Source organism: Vanessa atalanta, chromosome 10 (genome assembly GCF_905147765.1).
Source record: "Vanessa atalanta chromosome 10, ilVanAtal1.2, whole genome shotgun sequence".
Classification (NCBI taxonomy): domain Eukaryota; kingdom Metazoa; phylum Arthropoda; class Insecta; order Lepidoptera; family Nymphalidae; genus Vanessa; species Vanessa atalanta.
In genome coordinates, this window is record NC_061880.1 from 6088371 (window position 1) to 6115553 (window position 27183).

General features: G+C 31.0%; 1 protein-coding gene across 2 annotated transcripts in view; it reads left to right on the forward strand.

The window, feature by feature from the left end:
• LOC125067109 (protein TANC2) overlaps window positions 1-27183 on the forward strand; it is a 204708-nt gene that overhangs the window by 24532 nt on the left and 152993 nt on the right. For both annotated transcript variants that reach the window (XM_047675490.1, XM_047675491.1), the window contains exon 2: window positions 24910-25467. In XM_047675490.1, the coding sequence (XP_047531446.1) occupies window positions 25002-25467 (466 nt within the window). In that variant the 5' untranslated portion in view covers window positions 24910-25001. The remainder of the gene's footprint in view (window positions 1-24909; window positions 25468-27183) is intronic.

The following is a 27183-nucleotide window of genomic DNA, read 5'->3' on the forward strand; positions in this document are numbered from 1 at the left end:
AAATACATTTTATAATATTACTTAAATAACTATTACGAAACAACAACAGTAATGCTAATTTAATTGTAATATAAATACAATGAAATCTTTACCATTTAATAAGAAAAATAAATACGTATCTTTTACTATGGTTTATTTAATTTCAAGTTAAATGTTTGGTTGTTGTTGTTGAAGATTGTTGTATATTATTGATTTCCGATTTTTACTCCTGGATTTTTCACTTCTTATGATTTCTTTTTATTGAATTTTACTTAAAAAAGAAAATAATTTTTGGTCCAGAATTTCTTTGATTTATAATATATTCCCATTCGAAGTTCGGAGAAGTACCCATGAAATTTTATCTGTTAATGTTTTAAGTGTTTTGCATGTTAATGTCTTTAGGTGCAGAGATTTTTTACTCATAAAGAAGAAAACAATATTTTTCAATATATGAGTCTTCAGTTGTAACAGTACTTTAAATGTTTACATTGCCCGTATGTAATATAAGATATATTTTTTTATTGTGCTTCTGACAAGTTATATATTTTTGTTTATCACGTTTCTATATAAGTAACTTATATAAGTAGTTGTTAAAATTAAATATTCCGCCATGTGTTTGATATTCCCGATATTCTAAATTTTTTTATCATTGATGGAATATTTCTGTTTCTGCAACCATTTCTTTTCTGTAAATGAAAGAAAAAATCCAATGAATAAAATGTTTGCAGTCAGTTCTTAAAAAAGCAAATCAGATTGCTTACAATCGAACGTCGAGTCTGAACTTTCATCACACCGAACAATTTTCAAAGTAAATAGATTTTAATAAAATACTTTTTATTCGATAATTCAAATGAATCTAAAAGAAATGTTAGGAAATAGATAAGAAGAATACCTACTACATATCCTGATCATCTGATACTGCCAAAGAAAGCTACGCAGTTGTCTAAATATGAATTGTCAAAGAAAAGAAATTCAATATGACGTAATAAGCTCAAAAACTCTACTGCCACATAGTTATTTAATTACGATAGTAATATTTATAAAAAAGTAATATTATATCTAAATCGAATACTCACTTGTGAAAGCTTCGAGCACAAACTAGTAGTGTATATAAAATCGGAAATGAAAATAAGATATATTTGAATATTACATCCTGACGGTGTGACTAATGGCGTGGAGGCGGTGACGTCACGGGAAGTGAAGCAACGGAAGCGGGACCGCCATGTTTCCCTTCATTTGCTCCCGCGCAAACTTGATCAGTATTTTGAAATTGGAATCGAATTGAATACCGCAAGCTAACGGATTGCTAATTTGTAATTTACGATCCAATAAAATATTTTCACAACTGAGATGGTATTCTAATCACATAAACTGTATCAAAGTTGAGCATTACTTTTTATACAAATTTAAATTGAAAACTATAGATCGGCTCATTTAAACAGGTTAGTATCGTTCGTGGTTTAATTGTAAAGTTATAATTCACCCTATAAATATCAAAGGTCACATTTGTAAATAAGAAGCGTGTGTCGAAAGTGGAAAGAACATATTTTTTACGCGCTTTTTATTAGCTTCACGTGTATGTAAGAAAATCTATGTAATAAAATCTTGGTAAGATACCAAGATTAATTTTGATGAATTAAGATACAATTTGACCCACTTCCCGGTCTTCGATTAGGATAAAATTTTGCACACGCTCTGAGTTCTGATGACAATACATGACTAGCTAAGAAATGTCATTATAAATCCAATATGGCGCCAAGATGGCGGACTGGCTGTTTGAAATCCACCCATATCCATATGATATGGACATCAAATGAAAGGGTTTGCTGTCAGGAATATGAAAAAAATAGTCACGTGACTTAAATCCGATATGGCGGACGTCCAAGATGGCGGAAAGGCTATTTGAAATGCATCCCCATTATATGGGTATCAAATGAAAGGGTTTGCTGTCAGGAATACGAAAAAAATAGTCATGTGACTTAAATCCAACATGGCGGACATCCAAGATGGTGTTAAAAACATTTTTAAACTATTATTTTTGGACAAAACGCTTCATTTGTAATTTTTAGTGCGTGCTAAAAGCGTGTCTTTTAGTTTTTTAAACTATTATTACTATTTAATTTTAGATTCACTAATTTGGACAAACATTGACCATTAACTTTAATTCATGATGAAATAAATTTCACCGAAAAGAGATTAAGGCAAGCCAAAATACATACTTCAATTTCCGAGATGGAAGCGAACAAATACGACAGCTAGACATTAACATCAGAGCGTCGCCCTCGGACCCCCTGCAAACGGATGGGATGTTTCCGCTCCGAAAATATAAGGACGCAAATAGCCACTGAGTACGAAGGGCATTAGATAAGCATGATTCATAGCAGAGAATATTTAGAATACTTATTGTCAATGTTTGCTTTCACAAGTTAGAGTTTTACTTTTTCAAAATGGTAGACAAAAATCATTCTAGTAGCTTACTTCAAATTCAAACTGTAACTTATTCAAATGGTCTTTTACTAACCGTTTTGTCGAGTCGAAGCAAGCTTGAAATCTCGTAATTATTTTTCGTAATACTGAAATTGACATATTTAGTATCGATATGATGAGATAAAAACAACTATAACAAACACACAAACATAAGAATATCTATTAACAAATCACAGTAAAAAATCTTGACATAAAATCATAAATCTATCATCATTTAAACTTAAATAAGGGGTGAGAGCACGTGACAAGCACGTGGCGTTTTTTATCTCATTCTGGTAAGATGTACACTAATTGATAGCATGTGTTCAATGACTTAAAGTAAAAGTATACTCCCAATCTAATGTAAGCCGCTATGAATTTTATATACATACGTTTACGGATGCAGGTGACTTAATAAACATCGTTTTTTCTCTTTCTCTTATGACTAGTTTTACATTAGTTTTTACGAAAGAAACAAACCATTTTGTAAGTTTACATCCGATCAACTTTTATTAGAAAAAGACTGGAAAGTATTCGTATACATAGGCTTAATTAAATCGTTATGTGCTTTATGTCAACACATTGGAGCAGCATAGTATTAAAGTAGAAACCTTTTCCAAACCTTTTTCTCAAAAAGACCTGAGCCCAGCAGTGGGATATAAAGGCTATCACTTAACTTTATATTTCATTACGAACCTTTGAAAAGAGTATACCTACAAGTTTGAGTATACTAGTAAAGACCTACTTGGAATGTCAATTCTATTGAAAAGTCTATTTACTCGTATAATACATTTACAAAATTGTATAGAGTAACTAACGTTTGTTGAAGTAAGTCTTCTTTGGTTGTACAGATAATATGAAAATGGCGTTGTTTCTCACAATACAATAAGATACAAAGATTTCATTTTACAACTAGTGAAGACTTTAGCAATCACCAGCAATTTTGGATACCTAATTAGATAAAGTAAGGCACAATTATTGGAATATCAACGAAATTAATTGTGTAAAATATCCAATACGGCAATTAGAAATAGGTTAAAATACAGACATACTTTTTTGTAAGTTTTTCCAGACACAAAACAATGTGTATGACTCATTGTTGGAAAAGTTCTTGCAAAACATTTCGAATCGTCGACAACTGAAGGTTCTGCAGTAAGCCGCATGCCAATACAAAATGGATTCTATTTCGTGAACATAAGTTATGAACTTATTATTAAATTAAGGAAGCAGATAATTTTAACTTTGACGGTTCATAAATTCAAATTATTTGTAAAAAACACATTGGTAATGTAGGCATATTATTCAATACAGGATTATATAAAGGATAAAAAAGGATGGAATAATACTTATTGACTTCCAGGCAGATTGTATGTATATTGTATATACATATTATAGGTATATAATTGCATTTAACTGTTCTTCTCGGTAGTATCTGCATTCCGAACCGGTGGTAGCTTCACTTAATATAGTTTGTTAATTGTCTATTCAAAAGTGCTTATAAAAGCCTACTTGAATAAAGTATATTTTGATTTTGATGAATTTTTAACTTTATATAAGATGAATTAGTCAGGCACATATATCATGATAGGTAATATATTTGGAAAGTAAAAAGAAAAAAATATTTATGTTAAGCGTATATACAGTTATATTAACAAAATATTTGAGTAAATATTATACAAACTATTTTTGTTTCTAAGTTTTTTACAACTAGAGATTTAAATAAAATATTACCATTCGTTACTTTTAATTTAAAGACGTATCAATTGCTATCGGCACACGTAATAGTTCCATAATCCAGAAAGTTCCCACCCAATAATCCTTTGTAACAAAGGAGTTTGACAGATAGGAATTGTTTCGTATTGTTGATTCTTTTTTGCCTATTCCACGGTACTTTTTTGAGATTTAAGATTGTCTTTAAATAATTCAAGCAAGGTAATCCCCATATAAAGTATATTCTGATGTCGTCCTTAGAATTTGACTACGGTAGCAATCTCAAGGAAGACCAGCCTACTACGTAGGTACGCAGATACGCGCGTATATTATAAAGCTCATGTTTGTGCGAATACTTAAATGCACTCGATATTTCCTCACTTTCATAATCCAATGGAACGGCAAATTCAACACGACCGGTTCAAGTGCAGGACTAACGGTTTTACGTGCTTTCTAAGGTACAAGGAGGAACACACCAATGAGCGTTCCAAGGAGTGTACACACCTCCAGCTCAGTAAAAACTAACATTTTTTCGACAGAAAAGCCCCATAACTTTTTATATGTCCACCTGAAGTTCGAACCCAGGTTTCAGGTTTAACGACCTTATCAAGCCCCTAGATTTCAAGAGATAATATAGTACTCTTAAAACTATGTAAAGAACACACGTCGTATTGGTTCGACGCTTATTATTTTTAGCCTCCTTCGAAAAATAAGGATATACAGGCGGATTGTGTTATCGACTTTGTCGAATCATTTTTATTTAATAGGGTAGGGTTATAGTAAGTATATTTTGCTGTGATCCCATTCAACATTGAACAAAAGTAACAGGATGTCACTGCGCTTTTATATTCAATAAAATGTTTCAAAATATATGTATATTAGTTTGTTATATTTAATGATATTGATGGTAACATTTTTGTACATTATTTCAATGAGATTTGTGGAGTAAAAAGAAGATAAAAGCGTTCATAGGAATCCCATTTAATTTTTAAGAAAAATGAAACAAGCAAATTCTAAAAAACGATTAGATACGGAACCATCACAAATGTACGTTAAGGCTTCAAAATGAAATTCCCCTTTTTCCATTGAGAACAGAAGTTGATTTTCCGCTCGAATAAATGTTGATTTTTAATGTTATTTGTTGGGCACAGCCGAGAAAATTATGCGAAGGAAGCGTCGAGCGTGATTGAGAGACTGCCAACGGCATTACTATAAGGAATCGATTTCGACGCCCCTACCAAGAATCCGATTATATCGGTAAAAGCCGAAAGCTGAAAAGTGTGGTTAAAATGTGATTTTTTTTTTAGTTACATTGTTAAAGCAACTCGGGAAATAAGTTACCTGATGATAAATGGGCGGACCCATAAACATTGACAAAATATAAGTTGTATAAACCATTCTTTACGCCGCAAATGTGCAGTCAGACTGGAACTAAAGTAATATGTTCGGCCATATGGGCCGAAATTATTGGAGCAATCATACTTCTAACTGGAACACGAGAGAACAAGACAAAGTACTGATATTTGGTTGTAGGATAAATGAGTGTTAAACTAAAACATAAAATCACAAAAACTCGGGCTATGTAAAAAAAATCCAACTACAACTATAATACTAATTTCGATTCAATAAATAATCAAATCAAATAATTATTTTATAAAATAAATCATGATTAAAATGGGCAAAAGCTCTTGACAGGTTTTGAATTCGCCATCTTAGGTTATATAATTTATCACGTTACTTTGTATGCATTTGTTTGTATAAATACAAAAAATCATTAATGTATTACTCAAGGAACAAAAACTAAACCTTTTACCTTTTCCTTAATACATATAGTCTAATAAGATTGTCATTATCATTTTACAGCGATTAGTATAATTAAACAGAAAATTTGTACATTATATTAAGCTGCTTCAAATGAAAGAGTTATGTCGCAGGTTGTAACAGTTATACCTATATATTCATACATCTTACACGTTCACTAGCATAAAGACAATGTTATCTATCTATTTGTTAAATTCTATGATTTACACTATTTTATTTAAAAGATTTGAAAGAAACAGTTATGTGATATTTTTTTAAAATTATATTTTTATGCATTGAAATTACCTTAAATACCTTAATAATTAGGTATAAACACTAGGAATTAGTGATTGGCTTCGCTTATAAAAGCTTTCAGTTTTAAAATCGGGCAGTCACCTTTAAGTTTTCACGTGTTCCGCGATAAAGGAAAACTTCGTTAGTAACACTGCATGTGTTGGATGCAATTTTACGTATGTACCCACCAACTCACATTGGAGCATCGTGAAATATACACTAAAACTCAATATCTAACCCAGAAGAGGAAAAGAAGCAACCAAAATAAAATCCATATACCTTAGTCAAGTAGGTACTCCTTACTTTATTTACTCATTGCTTTAGCTACTTACATTGGGATCAGAGTAATGTTGTTGTCAAATATTTATTTAATGAGTACTTTTAAATTGACATTTTACAATGTTAAATTCAATGTAATAATAAGGTTTCTACCTTAATACTACGCTGCTCCAATGCTTTTGAGATGAAGTACATAACGATTTAATTAAGCCTATGTATACGAATACTCTCCAGTCTTTTTCCTAATAAAAGTAGATCGGATGTAAAGTTATAAAATGCTTTGTTTCTTTCGTACTAATGTAAAACTAGTCATAAGAGAAAGAGAAAAAACGATGTTTATCAAGTCAATAAATTAAACATAATACAACAACTGGCGTGAAAAGTAGATTATATATATTATATCCGTTTGCTCAACTGCGGGAAATTCTCCTTTACTTGCTTTTTACTTTTTATGTTTAATCTTGCACGTTATTTTTCGATACTACAAAAATATTATATTTTATCAATTTCGAGTTGAAATAGTACGAGCATAATCGGAAGATGGGTATTATCGTCAAATAATTTCCTATTACCAGCACACACTAAGCCATCTCTCCCATTTCCCAAAACAAACACTTCCACATTGTGACTTCAGCGTTTTTGCGCTTCCAGAAAGTACTTTTAAGCTCCGATTCGTTTCAATATAACAGTTTTGTTTCAAAATTACAATTCGGTAATATTTGCAATTGCATTTAATATTATTATTTATAAATTTGAAAACACACCATTACATATGTATGTTGGTTCGTCACGACATTAATTTCACCCACACCAACACGTTTATAAGATTCACAAATAGTACATACATCGATCTGAATTTAACTCCATAATATTTTAATTGTTTAGTTTATTTAAATGAAATAATTCTATTTTTAATATAACGTAATTAAAATTTTCAGAAGACGCTATATACTGTGGAATAAATAATTTCCAAATTACGATTCAATTGACTATTGAATAATCTTTCTTACTTGAAAAACTTAGGCTTCAAACGAATTGGTAAGCTTACCATAAGATGCATATAATATTGTTATAAGTGTTAGATGTATTACAAATGAAATACAATTCCCGTTCTTACAATTTTTTTTTTATAAATTGTTGGTTAGGCAAATGTGCCATCTGATGTTAAGACACACCGCGCATAGATATTTGGGTTTTAAGAAACACTAAGCATTCAGACAACTATTTTATTTGACACACATTTGACTAACTTAGTTATAATTAATTTAACGACCTCCGTGGTCGAGTTCTGTGTACACCGGTTTTCATGGGTACGCCACTCCGAGGTCCCAGGTTCGATTCCCGCCGAGTCGATGTAGAAAAAGTTCATTGGTTTTTTATGTTGTCTTGGGTCTGGGTGTATGTGGTACTGTCGTTACTTCTGATTTTCCGCAACACAAGTGCTTTAGCTACTTACATTGGAATCAGAGTAATATATGTGATGTTGTCCAATATTTATTTACATTTACTTATTTATAATATGAATAATTAATTTAATTGAACCTAATAACGTATAACAATAGCTATATATGAAGTATTAATATCTGGTTATTATTATATTCAAAGAACACTTTGTTTTTCTTACGGATAGTATTGTCTATTTAATTCAAAACTTAATAAAACAAGAAAATAAGCTGCTCATAAATTAACTTTCATACTATTTCCATTTAAATAAAAATCATACGTATTGCTTAGCGAACTATAATTTTGTTTTTCTTCGTAATATCGGCGGAAACCGTTTAAAAGTATCGACTAAATTGATTTACAAGGTAATTAATTATACGCTCCGAAGCGTGGCTAGGCATTTCTAGTAGCGTTCGAAAACTGCCATCAGCGACATGTTACCTTAAATAACCTAAATGGGGTTTGATTTTAACAGATACTAGATGTATGGAGAGTCGAGGACGTTTGTTTAAATTACTAAACACAGCCTACATTTCTTCTTCATTTATTTGTATTTTTATTTTATGTTATACGACATATCTTTAGAGGAAGAAAGACATGCTCGCCTAATGTTTATGAATAGTTTTCATTTTTTTTTTGTTTATTAATTGACTAAATTTGAAATCAAAAAACAAAAACTAATTTATGTTTAGACTGTTTAAATTCCTAGCTCGGCATTCAAATATTTATTGTGTTTATTCATACTCAATATGCAAATGTTGAGCTATACAAATAAATTAATTAGACTATTGTAAACAAAATATCAAAACGTCTACAAAATAAACGAATTCGTCATATAATAATATATTCACATTATTCCTAACAATAATCATAAATAATTTCAAAATATAAACGTCAAATGTAATGAATATTCAATTCCATATTTAACCGAAATAGTATTAATTTAAAAATAATAACAATAATAGTTTAAAAAACTAAAAAACACAAGCGTGTGCGTGCTAAAAGCTTAGCACGCACTAAAAATTACAAATGGAGCGTTTTGTCCAAAAACAATAGTTTAAAGAACTAAAAAACGCGGTATTAGCACGCACTAAAAATTACAAAAGCAACCCTTGCATTTGATATCCATATCATGATTTCAAACAGCCAGTCCGCCATCTTGGGTAGGCCGCCATATTAGATTTGTAACGACGTTTCTTAGCTAGTCATGTATTGTCATCAGAACTCAAAGCGAGTGCAAAATTTCATTCTAATCGAAGGCCCGGAAGTGGGTCAAATTAAGATTCCAAGATTTTCTTACATACATAGTTACAAGTGAAGCTAATATAAGCGTGTTAAAAAGGGAAGTCGAAAAGGACGAACCACAAAGTACATAAATTACATACAACACCCATACTTCCACCAACTTCACAAATATGTTAAAATCGTAGAATACATATAGTAAAATGAATTTTGAAAATAAAAATAAAAATATTTCTATAACATTATAATAATAATATTACTGGGTTTAATAAAAACAAACTTAAATAAAATAACTAAAGATTTTCAAACAAATTTATTCTCATAGCTACACACACCTATGTCCTTTCATTATCTGCGTACAATATAATTAGTTCCCGACTAGTAATTTCCAAGAAATCTTATAATTATAAACTTCAGGCATTCGGCAGAGGACAGGCTGAATAGGGTCCGGAATGCGCTGAAATCTTGTGTGTTTGGAGTTCCAAGAATTCTGTACATGCGTTAACCGAGGCATGTTGAATATTTGCATTCCTTTACGAAATTTAAAGCAATAAGAGCCGATCCTTTTTAGGTGGAATGGTAGATCTTGAGAAATGTCAAGTTGTAGGGTTAGTATTTCAGACGTTTATCGTATGTATTATTTCAAAGGATTACTTGAGAGTTTCGAGATGTGATGAGATAGTTTTCCTTTCATAAAAAGGTTTTTTTTTAGCAAATATACTAACTGAAAATAAGCTGAATGCTATTTCGATAATTTGTGTTTATAATTCATCTCGTGCTCAGCGGTGAAGGAAAACATCGTGAGGAAACCTGCATGTGTCTAATTTCAACAAAATTCTGCGACATGTGTATTCCACCAACCCGCATTGGAGCAGCGTGGTGGAATATGCTCCAAACCTTCTCCTCAAAGGGAGAGTAGGCCTTAGCCCAGCAGTGGGAAATTTACAGGCTGGTAATGTATGTAAAATGCATTTAGATAATGCTTGAATTATAGCCAAGCTGGGGAAGCTCAGCAAAAATTGCGAGTTCAATTCGAGCAACGCAAGGGTATTAATATAATTCATTTATTTTATTTTTTTAAGTTAATTTATGTTTATGAAACATCGAATACTCGTTAAGTGAAAATATCGGTTATAATTACAATAATTGAATGCATTCGTTACTTATTAAATCAAACTTTGTCTATTTTGAATAAAGTAAAAATCAGATAAATAAATCAATGTAATTAGCCCATATCTATACAATGACACTGTGGGACTTTATCTGTAAGCTCTCGAGGTCTCTGCATTCTCTAGCCAAGTTTTAGTACCTATAAATGTATATATTATACTTCTCTATAAACTATCATAGTGTCAAGATTACGTCAACCGGGTAAGTTATTTCTGCGTGAAACCGGAAAACAAATCGACAAATCTCTACTTCTTATAACGTTAATAATATATATATAAACTATGTGAACATACTTTCATGTGATACATAGTAGCATTAGCCAGAAATAGAACAGAATCTTATGAAAAATATTGCTGAGTTCAGTTTTACGTAAAACGTAACGAAATTTTGATTTATCTGGCGCCGCTAAAAGCTTGGAAACGAATAAGCTGAAAGATGGAGAGCGTGTGTATTAAGATTAACTACGATGAAAATTTATAAATAAAAATAGTAAAAACTTTATTTGGACAAAGTTTTACACATTTTACGGAACTAAATAAATTTTTAAATGATCTGGGTGATTTGACTTGCCATAATTGTTATGTGTAGTAGACACGTAGATGACGAGGTATTACAAAACATTCAGTACATTAACGAGCTTCTTTTTAAAAATGATATTTAAGAGTCATTTAATAAATATATATTTTATTTATGTTCCATTTACAGTACAAAGCGACTCATTATTTTCATTTAAAAAAAAATTTAAAAGAGGAACCATATCATTAATTAAAGTTCCTACAAATTTAATCAGTAAATCTTTCTTAAATAAATAAAAAGTATGCAAAAAAAATAGAAACTTGATATTAAATTAGTAGTCAACAATTCTCAAATCTTAGTGTCTTACACTCTTCCTACGTAAACTGACATTTCATTAAGATTTCCAGCTCTTCCCGAGTGCTACTTTATTATTCATTGCAACCTCTATCTTCCCAAGTATGTTGAAAGATATTACGATATTTGTTTTACGGGCTTAAAAGATTTTGTTTACGCTTTGGTTTAAAAAGTTCGAATTCTTTGAGTCTTAAAATCTACAAAAAATAGTCTGATGAGTTGATGTGTCAGTACATACAACGCCCTACTTCGCCCGTGGGTAGACACATTCGCGTCCTATAAACACACTTTATTGTACACCAATAAAACTAACAATAACAGACAAGGAAGATTTATAAGAAGTGGTCTTATCTTGGATACAACAATATGTTCTAGGCAACCTGAGCACATGAGTTTATAAGAATGCTTAATATAACCTACGTCAATATTGATACATTTCCTTCTAAAATTCGTCTCGTAAGCGGGTTAAAGAGGAGATAGACATTAGTTATTTTTAAGCTATATGTAAACTATAATGAAATTTATGTTTTGACTTTTGTTCGTAAATAATAGTATGTTATGAAATTGTAAACATCATTGCTTAATTTATAAATTTGGAAACAATAGTTTGTATAGTAGTTATAATTTTTTGAATAAAATATATCTGTAACGGATCTAGTATCAGCGTTTTAATCGAATAAAAAATTAAGCCACTAGGCGGGATAAATAGAAGATAAATGCTTGTATGGGAAAGCGTTATTTTATTAGTAATAAATGTGGAAGCTCTCGCGTTTTTTTGTCTATTTGCTTGCGCGTAACTTACTCATCGCAGTGACTACAGAATAAACTAGAGAGGGCTTAGCCAAATAAGTTTTCTTAAACTTTTTAAATTGAAAAAAATCTGATAATTCTGAACATATTTAGTGAAATATAAATATACATAATATATTCATACATTATGAGCTATAGATGGTCTACGGATATATCAAATTCCGAGACTGCGATTTGATCGATATCAGACCCATTCATTCCAAATTACATTACAATAGACATACTCGTTACATCATGTACATGGTTAGTGGCACATTGGTATGGATGAAATCTTTTTCTCTTAGGTGCATATCTGACAAAAAGTATCATCCTCCTGCCCTTATCCCAGTTTTATTTGGGGTCAGTGCAGCATGCTTAAAAAATAGTTAGTATAATATATCTTTATTGTATATGATTTTTATTTTGAATATTTCTTACGCTGCTAATTTTTATCAGACTAATTTCCGCCCGTAATCTCACCCGCATGTTAAGGTAGGTTCAGATTTAGATAGATTTATCTGGGATTAAAAGTGTTCTATGTGTTATTCTAGTGTATAATCTATCTATCTGCGAAATTCCTTTCAGATCCATTCAGTTCTTCTGGCGTGATTTAGTACCATCAAAACAATCGCATAAATATACAATATTAGTAATACAATATTTGTAAAAGATACGCAATATTTAATTGAATCATAGGATACAACTGCGACAGTGCAATAAAATTTAAATAAAATAATTGTAAATATGACAAACTTTAATCAGAAATAAATAATTTATCAAAAAAGCATAATTTTTATAATATATAACAATAAATAAAAGATAGAATCATCTTGCTGTTTATTATGCCCGTCACAAAATTAATACCAAGGCGAGACTTAGCCACGCGGCTCTGATTTGTGGGTAATATTACGGAGGATTTAATTTAATAACGAGCTTGACTTTGATATGCCTACAGTGTTCCTATTAGATTGTTTAATAACAGCCTGTAAACGTCCCACTGCTGGCCTCAGGCCTCGTCTATATTTTAGCGAATAAATTGTAACTATTCCACCACGCTCCAACGATGATTGGTGGATACTCATTCGGAAATTTTCAACCTACATATTTGCAGATATAACTCATTTATTTACGACGTATTAAGGATATAAAAACTCAGTGGTTGCCGGACTAAAAGCCACAATCTCCGGTTGAAATTTACTAGTTCTGTACATTGGGACAATTACGTTGCATGTAACGATTTATTACCAATATATCAGAATCTGAGAAACAATTTCAAAGAGAAACAATTTCCCTTCATAACATCTCTACTGCGATACCAACCTTAAGAGATATGTCCCTTATGCCTGTCATTGCACTGACTTACTCTACTTTACGGTTGATGGTTGGTACCATCAATTAGAGCAAAATTTTCCAAATCTGCAAGAAACTTGCGTCAGATTTTTGATTCAAAAATGATGAAATGCATTGATTTTATTTTTCACATTCGAGTAAAAAAACAATTGCTACACACTACCATACTGGTAGTGGGCAATAATTCGTAAAAGTGTAAGACTTTCAGAGGATTAATTATTATTCAATCGAATGACCTGCTTAAACCTGTTCCATATATTTTTACTTTATATATTCCTTCGAATTTCAACTGATTTTACTTTGATTGAATCATCTATTTCATTTATTCAATTCACAATGAGAAATTTAAACCCGCGCCTTCACGCTCACACTTAACATTGTTGAGTGTTTCCTACACAAAAAATCAAAGATACGCGTAAACCAGAAGTGACAAAATATTAATTTATTGTATCTCGTCTTATATTATAATGAATGCAAGTAATCTATGTAATCTTGATACTTTTTAAAAATATACCAAAATCTACGTATGTACTAAATCAGTTTTAAACAGATTCGCCTTCTATGATGATGGAAACCGTAGTCTGTCCGAAACCTATTTATTATAAAAAACCACATTGAAAGATACTTTACTTGAGCAGGCTCTTGCAAACATTTTCGAAACCTCGTTTGACAAAATTATATTCAATGTAAAGCTACCGGATCGGAATCGAAATTTATCCGAGAAGAACCTCATTAGTACTTTCCACTAATTAAACACTGTATGTATATTATTTATCAATATTCCTAAAATTCAATAGTAATATGGCGGTCACGCCAGGCATATTAAATACTACCATAATAACTTGATAATAATTACTAATTTGAAGAATGATAAATATGATTTTCTAACAAAATACTAATTTAAAAATTACTTCAAAATTGATTTAATATTTGCATTGTAAATATGCTGTAATTATTATTATTATGATACCTTGATTAGCAAAATTTGTAAGCTAGTATTCGTATATTGAAGCTGATCTATTGACAATTATCAAAGCAGGTCGATACGGTGCGGGTGTTGGACGAATTCAAAGCTATGAATTGCAACTATTCAAATCACTTTTCCAAATGTCATTTTTATGCACAGTTTTGAACAAATATTACGCTAAACTCTTTGACTTTAATAGGATTTTAATTATGAATAATATATATTAGACCCATTGGTTAAAATGTATATCATACAAAACGATAACGATCATTAGTAGATATTTGTGGTAACGAGAACTGACAGCTCATTAATCACCGATATAACACTCAAGCTGAAATGTATTCGTATTCGTATGGCCATTTGAAATATTCTTGCAGAAGGCGAGTGTGATTTTAGATGATCTGTAAATTTGTAGATGATTAAAATAGTAAATGAGATACGTTGATTTTGTCCAACCTTAGACATATAAGGTGCAGACACCAATTATTAATCTATAAAATAACTACCGCGTAAATTAAAAATGTCTAATCAATAATAATAATATTCTTGGTTATAATACCAAATAATAAAGTGATAATGGTTGCTTTAATTCAAAACACATTATTTTTGCTTAAGCTTAGTGCATTCTGTGTGTGTGTGGTCTCCTATACCTAATTAAAGGAGCACACGACTTGTAACCCTTATATTGTTTAATTTTAAGATTATGTATTTAGTGTGTGTGTGTGTATCTTTTGTTGGAGACTCGTGAATTAAATAAATAAATCATTATGAACATTATATCCTACAGTACGAGTTGGTACGAATTTAACCGAAATTTCTCTAAATCGATTATTTTAAAATAGATTTTTTCATCATTTAACACAATTAAGTCGCCTCTAAATTATCTATATCCTCAGATCAGCTCGGCGAAATTTATCGTCAAAACTTGGTGTAATTTATGTTCGACAATAAGTCAGGGCGTTACCCCAAAAGTTTTCGGAGCTTACTTCATTATTTGGTTTGCTTATATTTAATTTATAGGAATTCCGAATCAGCCAACTCACTTTACCTGAAAGGGTTATTTATAGAATAGCCGCTTTTAGTTCATTATTTATTTTATCATCCCGTCATTATATATTATCCAGATAGCGAATACTATATTATTTTATCTTTTTTTTAGTAATGACCATTTCATTATATAAATTATCGTAATTATGAACAATCCCTCAAAAATAAAAGGAATGACTGTTGAATATTTAAAGGTTAACGTTTTTTTACTACTTATAGCAAAGGTCAAGATGTATACACGTATAGATGGGTACAAATATGATACCATTTGATAAGCGGCGATATGATTTTCTGTAAAAACAAATAATCTTTCTCAATCACATCATATCCTTAACGACTTCATTGAAAAACTAACCAAAGGTGTACATTTAATGAATTTCATCATTAATTAAATTGCAAAAACACTTTACGGTCTTTATCATGAATAGTAACATCACTAAATAAACATACCGAATCTAGTTAAATGTCCAGATTATTCAACTATTTCAATACATCCGATGCATCAAAATATGTGTTTGGTAAAGTTGAATTTATGATTAAGGCGCCTGGAATTTAAATCACCTAAATCTAGACATTCAACATTGAATGTAATTGTAGTTCATAGCTTTGATTTCGGACGGCACCCGCACCGTATGGACATGCTTTGATCATTGCAACGTAACATATCTATCTCAAACAACGAACACACAAATTTTCCAGAAACATTTGAAGGCGGTATATTCTATTCATTGAAAATTTATAAATTCGTAATACGTTCTCAGCACAGAACATTAAAATGAAATTTAGTTAAGTTTTATATTATGTTGTAAAAATATATGAATGTTCACATTTTTTAATTACTTTAATAAATATACAGTATATAATAATTACGCTCAGCAAATCGAACTACAAAGGCTACTAAATAGTTGTGTAAATTGACAGTAATTTCATTATAAAATGCACAAAATAAGGAAGAAAAATAGAGAAATCAGATACATTAAAGCCACAGTTTAATGTAAAAACTAATATTATATATTATCAATAATACCTGTAACTGTACTCGCTATAAGTGAGCCAGTGGACATCCCATAAAACCTGACTACGAAAACAATTCCCGCGTCTAAGTGATATTTAAATATCTTCTCTTCTCAGTTGGTGGAACTTACTAAACAGACCTTTACTAACACTCGTAGAAACTTTAACAACATATGAAATATTTTCAGCTGACATTTGGACAAAGATTTATTGAATTTTGGGACAAGATACGTTCGTTTTGAAGACCTGCTGCCTTTAAATATAAAAATATAATAAAGGTAAAATTTTAATATAAATAAATGTGAATAAAATTTTAAATACAGACTTACATCAAGTACAATTTAAAAATTTAAATATTATACTACAAGTAATGTAGCCAGCAACGAACGCGTAGTTTAGATGAATAACATCCAGGTCGAGATTCCCAAAGGGCTGTTGGCTCTGGTTACAGCCTTTGCAACTTTCCAATATGGATTTTAAAATTTGATTATTTTATACAAGCGGTAACACCTACTTATTCTATAATGCATATTATAGATAAGATAGACAGCAGTAGTAGCCTCTCCAATAGATACAATAATACAGGAAGGACATCATAAATTGCTAATTTGCTGTCAATTGTTAAACCTATGCTGTTTACATAAATAAATTAAACTCCAAACTCAATGAAAATAATTCCGCACAAAACTACAATTAGTAATTAATCAAATACCCCTTCATTATGTCATACCCACACATCGAAAGGTTTGAATCAATGAGTGTAATTATTCTTTAGACTGCTTTGACGTCAGAACACAGCAGTACGTCATTCAGTTCGCTTTGATCACCGCAGCGAGGAACAATCGTCGACTCTGAATGCTTTTCCCAATTGAAAAGGAAATTAGAAAATATATGCAGTAAACAAAAATCACTTGAATTGATTTTTGTTTAACGCGTACTTCTTTGTTACATCAATATTATAAAATATAACAATATCATTTTGAAAATATATAAATAAAAGTATAGCAATATATATATATATATATTAGGTACGTCTTTTTGTAACTGAACTCCTAGACGGTTAGACTTTCGATGATATTTTTTGTTTGTACTTGACTGGGTCTCTGGGTGGCTTAGATTTTACTCGGCGCTATTGTAAGTGGCGCTGCGATCTGGAATAAATACAATTGTTTTTTCCATACGAAGTCAGGACAGGTGTCTTATATAAAATTAAAACCTTTTAGTCAATTAGGCACTTTAAGGTATTTTAGGTGCTACTACTACATTATACTTAGAACAAGCCCGCCTGGGTAAGTACCTACCACCCACGCATCAGTTATTCTACCGCGAAACAGCATTGCTTAGCATTGGTGTGTTGCGGTTGAAATGAGCCAATTTAACTACAGGCACAAGGGACATACCATCTTAGTTCCTAAGATTGGCTATTTAAGGGATGAATAATATTTCTCACCACTCACTATCAGGGAGAGTCGAGATAGCCCAGTAGTTAGAACGCGTACATCTTAACCAATGATTGCGGGTTCAAACCCAGGCAAACACCACTAAATTTTCATATGCTTAATTTGTGCTTATAATTCATCTCGTACTCGGCGGTGAAAGAACTAATCGTGAGAAAACCTGTATGTGTCTAAATTTCAATGAAATTTTGTCACATATTATGAATCCACCAAACCGCACTGGAGCGCACATGCGAGATCAAATGAATAGTTAAAATCTTTGATCAAACTCAAATTAATTACAAACCAGTTTTATACTTAGGACATAGTGATTTTCATCAGAAATGATATTTGAAATACAATTCAAGATGGCTTTTGATAAGCCGATTTTCCTATGTTATTGTTCTAAAGCCAAACGCTTAGATCTCAAACACAAAGCACCGTGTCTCCATCCTTCCTTTGTTAAACAAGTGAATATTAATATACGCATTATCAAAATGAAATAAAATCAACGAAAATAATTTAATGCTATATTCTGATGTACAAATACTTGTATATTTTTCTATTGAAAAAAAGGCATAAAACACAAATTCTATTCATTTTATTTTATTTACAACTAGCTGTGCCCGCGACTTCGTGTGCGTTTGAATTTAATATAAAAGCGTGACTTTATTATTATTTTACATATAATTCTAAAATAAAAGTAGCCTAAGTTACTCCTTATTACATCAACTATCTGCCAGTGAAAGTCCCGTCAAAATCGGTCTAGTCGTTCCAGACATTACCCGGAACAAACAGACAGACAGACAAAAATTGTAACACAGACAAAATATGTTATTTAGGCATATGTACCGTGTATACATACATATGCATTTAGTATTACACGGTTATTTTAATATTACAAACCAATTTTATTATATGTATAGATATATATTTGTTATTATTATTATTTATCTTCAGCGTAATTTGCAACATTAAATCTTTTTACGTACATTGTTTATAAAAATTATTAGCAAAGGAGATATGAACTCTAAATAACTCCTCAAGTGGTATAACCTATGTATAATAAATAATAAATAAATATTGGACAACATCACATACATTACTCTGATCCCAATTTAAGTAGCTAAAGCACTTGTGTTATGGAAATCGGAAGTAACGACGGTACCATAAACACCCAGATCCAAGACAATATAGAAACCTAATTAGCTTTTTCTACGTCGACTCTGCCGGGACTCGGACCCGGAACCTCGGAGTGGCGTACCCATGAAAACCTTTGTACACACTACTCGAGCACGGAGGTCGACATTGATTGGTCGTCAATGATTGAGACATCCGTACATCTATTCGGTAACTTATTTATTTACGCCAAAGATGTAAAAATATATTTTTTGTTTCAATATTTATACAGATAGAGAGATTTTAACGTATGATATGCTCAAAATATGTTTCGAACAGCTCATATCCAACTCGAACGAGAAAAACTAATAATTTCCGATATCAATGTCAGATATTTCTGATACAGCCTCACGTTCCGAAGCCGAGGAAATAAATTCAACAGGAAACGAACCGCGGAGTTTTGAAAACTAACACTAGCCACAATTTAAAGCTGAAACTTTCAGCGAATACCCCTGGTAATTGTCGCATGCATACGATTTTAAATTTTTATGCTTGTCGAATTTTTAGTAGCAATTTCATGTCCAACTTTTACCGTCTATGTATTGATGCAATGCAGATATTTCCTATCGAATTCTTTGTACTGGAAAACTGTCCATGCGTAAACTATCCAACTGACATACAATCTAAATCGTGGCTAATATCCAAACTTAAGCAATGAATGATTCGACATCTTTTATAGAATCTATAAAGTCAATTATAGATGAACTTTAATCGAAATACGGTTTCCGAGCAGGTCGGTTTTGAATGAAGAGCAATGAAATAACTTGCATGTTACGGATGCATTTTGGTACAGAGACTCGTACATATATTCACAACTCCACAGCAAAACAACGTTGTGCAATAAACTTCAACTGTTCAAGGCCTTTGCCCATCAGTGTACGTTGTCCTCCATTTGTCCTCCTCTCCATTTACTGTCACTCGTACAAGCTAAACTTAAGCTATTTAAATGTGTACTATATGAATGGATGGATGGACTATGGATATGAAAATCAAAACCCTGACTGATCAATTTATACGACTGATAATATATAATATTTCATAGTGGTCATCAACGTTATATAAAAAATAAAACTAAAATAAAGTATTATTTGAATAAAATCGAACGAACTCAAGTCATGTTCGTAGACCCAAACGAGTAAAATATGGTTAAAAAAATTTATAAAATACATTAGACAAATTATATTTTAAATATATTTATTATTTTTAAATTTAATATTCAATTTATTAATTAATTCAAATTCTTAAGTTATTACTATTTACTAATTCTCTTAATTTTTTAATTGAATTTATTTTATTTTGTTGTATGTTATCAATGTGATCAATTATATTACTGAACTTGTTAATTATAATATTTATTGCTTTATTTAATCGAGTTAGTAGTAGATTATCTAGTATTTTAGTATTATAAAATTATTTTTGTAAAAAATATACCAGTGTATTGTACCTAAAAATGCATGTTGTGGCCGTCTTAAAGAGTCGCACACTTTATATTTAGTATAAATATGTTTTTATGTATAATATGTGTAAGTGTAGTGACTGCTGATGGTCCTTAATAAATAAATAAATAAATATTAACTTTTAATATAATCACAATAAATCAATAATATACCATCGCATTCAAATTTGTTAGTACAATTAAGATGTTTATCAAAACGACAAAACATCAATTTCAAAAACAAAATAGATACGATTTTTTTTTCCAATTTAAACAAAACAAATGGTTTAAACTAATTTAAATATAAAGAAGTAATTAAAATATTGCAGTCCTAGAAAACTCTTTGAATACTCTTCAGGTAAAAACATAGTTATAGTTCCGCTAATTAACTACTTGTAATAACGTAACCGAGCTATTTAAACGGTAGTCACGATTTGCAAAGTTAGTCGGACTTGTTGATATGAGCTTTAAAAATTGTGTTTCGAAGTAATTTTATAACCAACTTACTAAGATAAAATATGTATATTTTTTTTTTGATATAGCTTCAGGATTTTTTGTCTATTAACTCAAAAATAAGTTACTTCTCATAAAAATCTTATGCATACTTAACTTCAATTTATTACTTTATTCAGCTTTACAAACGAGTGAAATGATATATCTTGTAGTTATTAATCATCACTATGTTATTATATAACATTAAATGAACTATTATTATTATAAGGCATTGAATGAACTATGGGTATAATCATAGTTCATACCCATAGTTCATTCAATGTCCCAAAATTCAGTTGTGACAGCTTGAGTCTGGATTAAAAAATAAATTAATTTCAAAAGACCTTTATATACACATATATTGGGTGTCGAATCAGGTCATGATAACCATAAAAATGCATAATCATCGGAACTCATTCAACATATACTTACGATTTTAACTCCGTAGGATTAGGAGGGAATGGAGGAAACATTGCAAATCCTACTAATATTATAAACGTGAAAGTTTGTATGTGTGGATGGATGTTTGTTACTCTTTCACGCAAAAACTACTGAATGGATTTCGATTAAACTTTCCAATAATATAGCTTATACATCAGAATAACACATAGGCTACAATTTATAAAGATACTAGCTGGTGCCCGCGACTTCGTCTACGCAGGATTAGTATTTGGAGTAGCTTATATTAGCGTGGCGTAGAAAAGAACTAACATTATGACATAAATATTTTTTGAGTCGCATTTGAAAAATATAACTGCTTGACAATATTTTAACATAAGAAAATTGGCAATATTATAAATATACGGTAATTAGGCACTGCAGAACCCTGATCATAGGCCTATAGTTATCTAGCTACTGCAGTATGCTCTTATAAACTATATTTAACGATTTTTTTTCCTTCAGCATAAACATGCAGATTTTTTGCTTTGGAAACACGTGAGCAAGCCACATAGAGCTGACCGTGAGAAAAACATGGCGTGCCTAAATGTATGCCTGCTACCTTTAAGGTTTGACCCTGCGATTTGTTGATCGTCATTGAAAATGCGACTTTTAACGGGAACTGCAGGCGTTCAAATGCGACTCAAAAAATATTTATGTCATAATGTTAGTTCTTTTCTACGCCACGCTAATATAAGCTACTCCAAATACTAATCCTGCGTAGACGAAGTCGCGGGCACCAGCTAGTTAAATATAAACTTGTAATAATACGATGATTGCATGAAAACAGTGGCCGGGTATAAACCCACAATCTTCAGTTAAGATTCACAAGCTTCCGCCACTGAACCATCCAGCCCCTACTCTATAATTATACTTATGTAAAAAATTCATAAAGTTATTTTAATTTCCAAATGTCCGAATATAATTAACAATTCAATTTCAATAAGCTATTTTACTAATTAAGCCCTTTTTCAGTATGCAATTTGCTAAATAAAATAATAAGCAGCAACTGTTTCCTTCATAAAATATACGTTTTTTTTTGTTTTTATTGTCGTATTTATAAGCAGCTTGCAACTTGAAAATCTCACAATCCTCTTAATTAACCAACTTTATAACGCTAGCAACTTAAACAGCGGTCACTTGTAATTACACTACGCTTAAATGTCATAGCTTTGTTGTCGAATTGCTTTTGTTGTTGCTTTTATATAATGAAAGAGTATATATTTCAGTATAAATAGTAAATAGTGAACAAATTAATGAATCGTTGAAAAGCATGATATTTTATGATATAATATATCATACTGATACATTATATAAATGTTTTTTTATAGTGTTTATTATACATAGAGAACATTAGTTATATATTATATTATATTTATTATAATATAAATATAATATATATATAAATATATTATTTTTATTATAATATAAATATATTATATTATATTTATTATATAACGTAATCAAAAATTGATTAACTGTTGTTTTATAAACATCCTTGTTTATGTAAAACGTTTTTAAGCGAGATGAGAAGATTTCAATATTGATTTAAATCGCGACGGTTTCATATGTAACGTCACAAAGGGGTCGTTTATTTTTTTTATTTTTTTAAGTAGTAGGAAGGCGGACGGACTAATAATAACAGGTGGGCACCTGATGATAAGTGGTCACCACCGCCCATAGACATTGACGCTGTAAGAAATAATAGTCACTCCTTACATTACACCAATGCGCCAACAACCTTAGGAGCTAAGATGTTATGTCAATCAGGGCCGGATCTACCATATGGCTTTATGGGCTTCAGCCCAGGGCCCCGTAAATTCAAGAGGGCCTAAGCTAAGTCAAGTCAAAGTCAAAAATAGACAATAATGAGAAATAATCCGTAAGTTTATTAAATTAAATAGATCGTATGGTTTGCAGCCGAGTCCTGCAAAAATTCAAACAGATTCAATTAATTTAATTAAAGTCTACGTTCAGATATGTTTTAGGTGGACCCATAAGTAATGTTAGCCGAGGGCCCCCTAAGCTTACGGTCCGGCCCTGATGTCAATTGTGCCTGTAGTTACACTGGCTCATTCACCCTTCAAACCTGTTATTGTATTACTGTTTGCGGTAAAATATCTGGTGATACCTACCCAGACGGGCTTGCACACGGCCCTGCCACCAAGTATGCTAATATGATATATAACACATTTATACGAGTAGAGCGATGTGATGATAATATTAATATGATTACTGTCTGTGGGGTCAATGACATTATATAAATATAAACCATTTTAAATACGTTGCCAACCATGGATAGCATGTTGTGTCTCTTGTGTCTCTAATTTTTAATTACCCGGTGCACAGTTTAATCTGAAACAGAAACAGAAAGTGAATTGAATGTCTCTTAGTAAAATAATGAGTATTGTGCTGGAAGAAGCCACCAGTGGGACGTGCTCTTAATGTGTGCCACTAATTTTAAACCCTAACTTGGTAATAAAAAAAATCTATACACTTATTACTTATCTAGAAGTAGATGAAACGCGCAACTAACAGTAGTAAGACTAATAACAATAATTATTATATAATCTATACTAATATTATAAATGCAAAATGTACTTTAGTCTATCTGTATCTATTGCTCTTTCACGGCACCTGGTGACCAATCCTTGAAACGTGAGCGAAAACGCGGTCGACGACTATTCTGTAATAAATTTATCAAGCAATTGAATTCTGTCATAAAAAATAATAACGAATTCTGTAAACATCGTTACAACAGTAATATACAAAACAATACGATTTAATTGCCCGTGGCAATTTCATTTCCTGCTCATAAAGGTTCTATTCTAACAAAGGAAAAGTACAGAACCGGTAACCGCTATACTCATTTCCTTTTAATTTCCCTTATCGAAAATCCCACTGATTTATATTCGGTATTTGTAACAACATAAAACCTTTTATGTTTATTAATTTCAGTTATACACAAAATATATTAAAATAATTGTTTTATAAATATATACAATTAAATAGCGCCATCTATCTCATTTTGTTACAACTTAGTAAAGGTCCTAAATCAAAGTAGACAAAGCAACGCCCTCATAAAGTCGAAAGCTTTCATTTTATCGCAGTGTCAATAGTAAGAACTAGATGGCGCTGACGCATTAGATTTTTAAAATAAAATGTACATATTTCAAAAAGAGAAAAATAATTTGGTTATTTTTGCTTATATACCTACATGGTTTTTTTAGAGTGACAAATTTATTTTGACTGTAATGAATTACTTCTGTAGTGAATTACTGTTGAGCTTTAAGCCTCGGTCCAATAGGCAAGTATTTAGTGTTACTAGTTAGTTGGTTCTGCTCCAAAACTCTTCGTAGCTTCTTAGTCGTAATCTGAATTGCCGTCCCATCCCTAGTCGTAATCAGTCAGTTGAATATTATAAAGTGTGTTATTATTTCAACAATTTTATATTAATGCCTTGTTTTTATCAAAAATAATACCTAATTTATTAATTTACCTTGTTTCAGATTCACTTTCACAACTAGGCGCACGAACGAACGAATAATTCCAAATGCGTAGTCAAAATAAGTTCCTAAAAAGTAGCTTAAGTTAGTATAAAATGTACAATTCGAATGAATTCCTGCACAGCGCGGGCGTGAGCCGCCACATGCAAGCGACGGGAGAAGCTCCATCTCAAAAAACGAGTATGAAAAGACGATCATGTGAAGTGCCTTTAGGCGACATATCGTCAAATAATTTCAAAGTATCTCTCGGTGATATCACCAATGATGGGCCAAATTACGACTGTCGCTCACTGAGATCCAACAGGTCGGAAGACACGCGATCGTTGCGCTACTACCGGCCGATAGACAGTAGAAGTGTTAAGAATTTCCGTTCATCGTTAGCCGATCTATCCGCATATTCATTATCTCGTCCGCCGAGCTATGACCAGCTCTCGAGGCGGTCATTGGTCGAGGGTCCGGATTTAAATTGCAATACGTCAAGCATTGAAGGCGTGCTGTGGTCGGATGAAGAGGAGAACGAGTACTTCTACCACGAGAATGTAACCACTGCTTGGAATCAAGGTTAGTCATATATGTATATATATTAATGAATGGTGAAATCACAATTAGCTTAGTGATAAAGGAAAATCTCCTTTCTTATAATATAAAAGATACCGAGCATAACGCTATAAACTGCACTAGTTTCAAATCCATCGAACACAAGCAAAACGTATGAAAAACTGAACAGGCTTCAATACATTTTGTTAAATAATGAACCAGGAGTCCAGGAATCAAAATCAAAACCAGCGATCCCTGATGTGAGCATAAGGCTCACATCAAGGATCGTTAGATATCAACGAAATCCAATATATAATTATAAACTTATTAAAAACTAACCATTAAATATACTACCAAGCAAGGTATAAACTATAAATTATTTATCAGTCAACTTGCTATTTGAGGGTATACAATTTTTTTATCGTATATCCAAATGTATTCGGAAGCTTACGAATACACTTTTTGATATTTTTTATATAAATTACATAAAATTATGTTACAAGTTAACCCATCGACGTGTTAATGTCACACTAATGGGATATTAACCGAATTAATGGAATTAATAAATTTTATTTGAACTCTGCTCACTAATCGCCTTAACGCTTTCTAATCTTTATTTGTGTGAAAATTTATGTAAAACGATCTTACTGAATATTTATTTAAATGTCAAAAATGTTTCTTACGATATTAATATACACATATTTTAACAATTAAAACCTTAAAAAATGCTTGATTTTGACCTGAATTTTGAATAATATTTTACAAATTGATACATAACAAAATTTTATAGTTTCATCGTTTGGTATAATACAATGTCTTCATAAATATATAACAATCTTGGTTTTAGGAATTAAAAAAAGTAAGTATGTATAGAATATAATATGACACCGCTATTAATATTATAGAAAGGTAATATACACATACTTCATAAGGCCATACAAAGTACCTTTTACTGTAGCACCAAATTTGTAATCCACATTTGTTTTATAAATAATAACATAATTAATTTAAATTCCTATCTAGGGGAATCACTATCCAATAAACGAATAAAAGGCCCAACAAAATGCAATTCTAGCTCCTATGCATGTTATTTATTTTTGTACATTAGGTACAAAAATAAATAACGATCTTCAACTTTTTGGAGATATTTCTGAAAGTCGAAATCACAGTCAACTGCATATATTATGGGAAGTTCTGAGATTACTCATCTCGCTAACACGTAAGTGCATTTCAGTCACTGTCGATGTATTTCAACAATTTCCGCTGACTGTTACGAACGGAAGATTCAATGAACTCTAGGTAGAGTTTTACCTAAAATAATGAGAAATGTAACGACACCCCCATTTCTCACAGTGTGAATAAAAATCTAAGCTTCGTATATATTTTAATTATTTTAAACAAGATTAAGACGCTGGAATTTTATCATCCCATTAAAAGTAACGCCAAAAATAATATTATAATAAAAAATATAATGATTTCTTTAAATGTGAAGGACTTCAAGCAAGTCGAGACTCAAAGGCCTCTTATCTTCTTATCAAATTAAAATATTTATTTTATGAACAAAAAAATACTTACCTCTTTAAAAAAATACCTGCTTATGCAAATACTATCTATAAAAATAATTGAGAATTCAGTTCAAGAAATTGTTTAATGTAATAGGTTGCGGGAAAAAAAATAATGTTATTTAAATATTACTATTTATTTTATCAATTTTTTACGTTGATACTTGTATAATCAGTA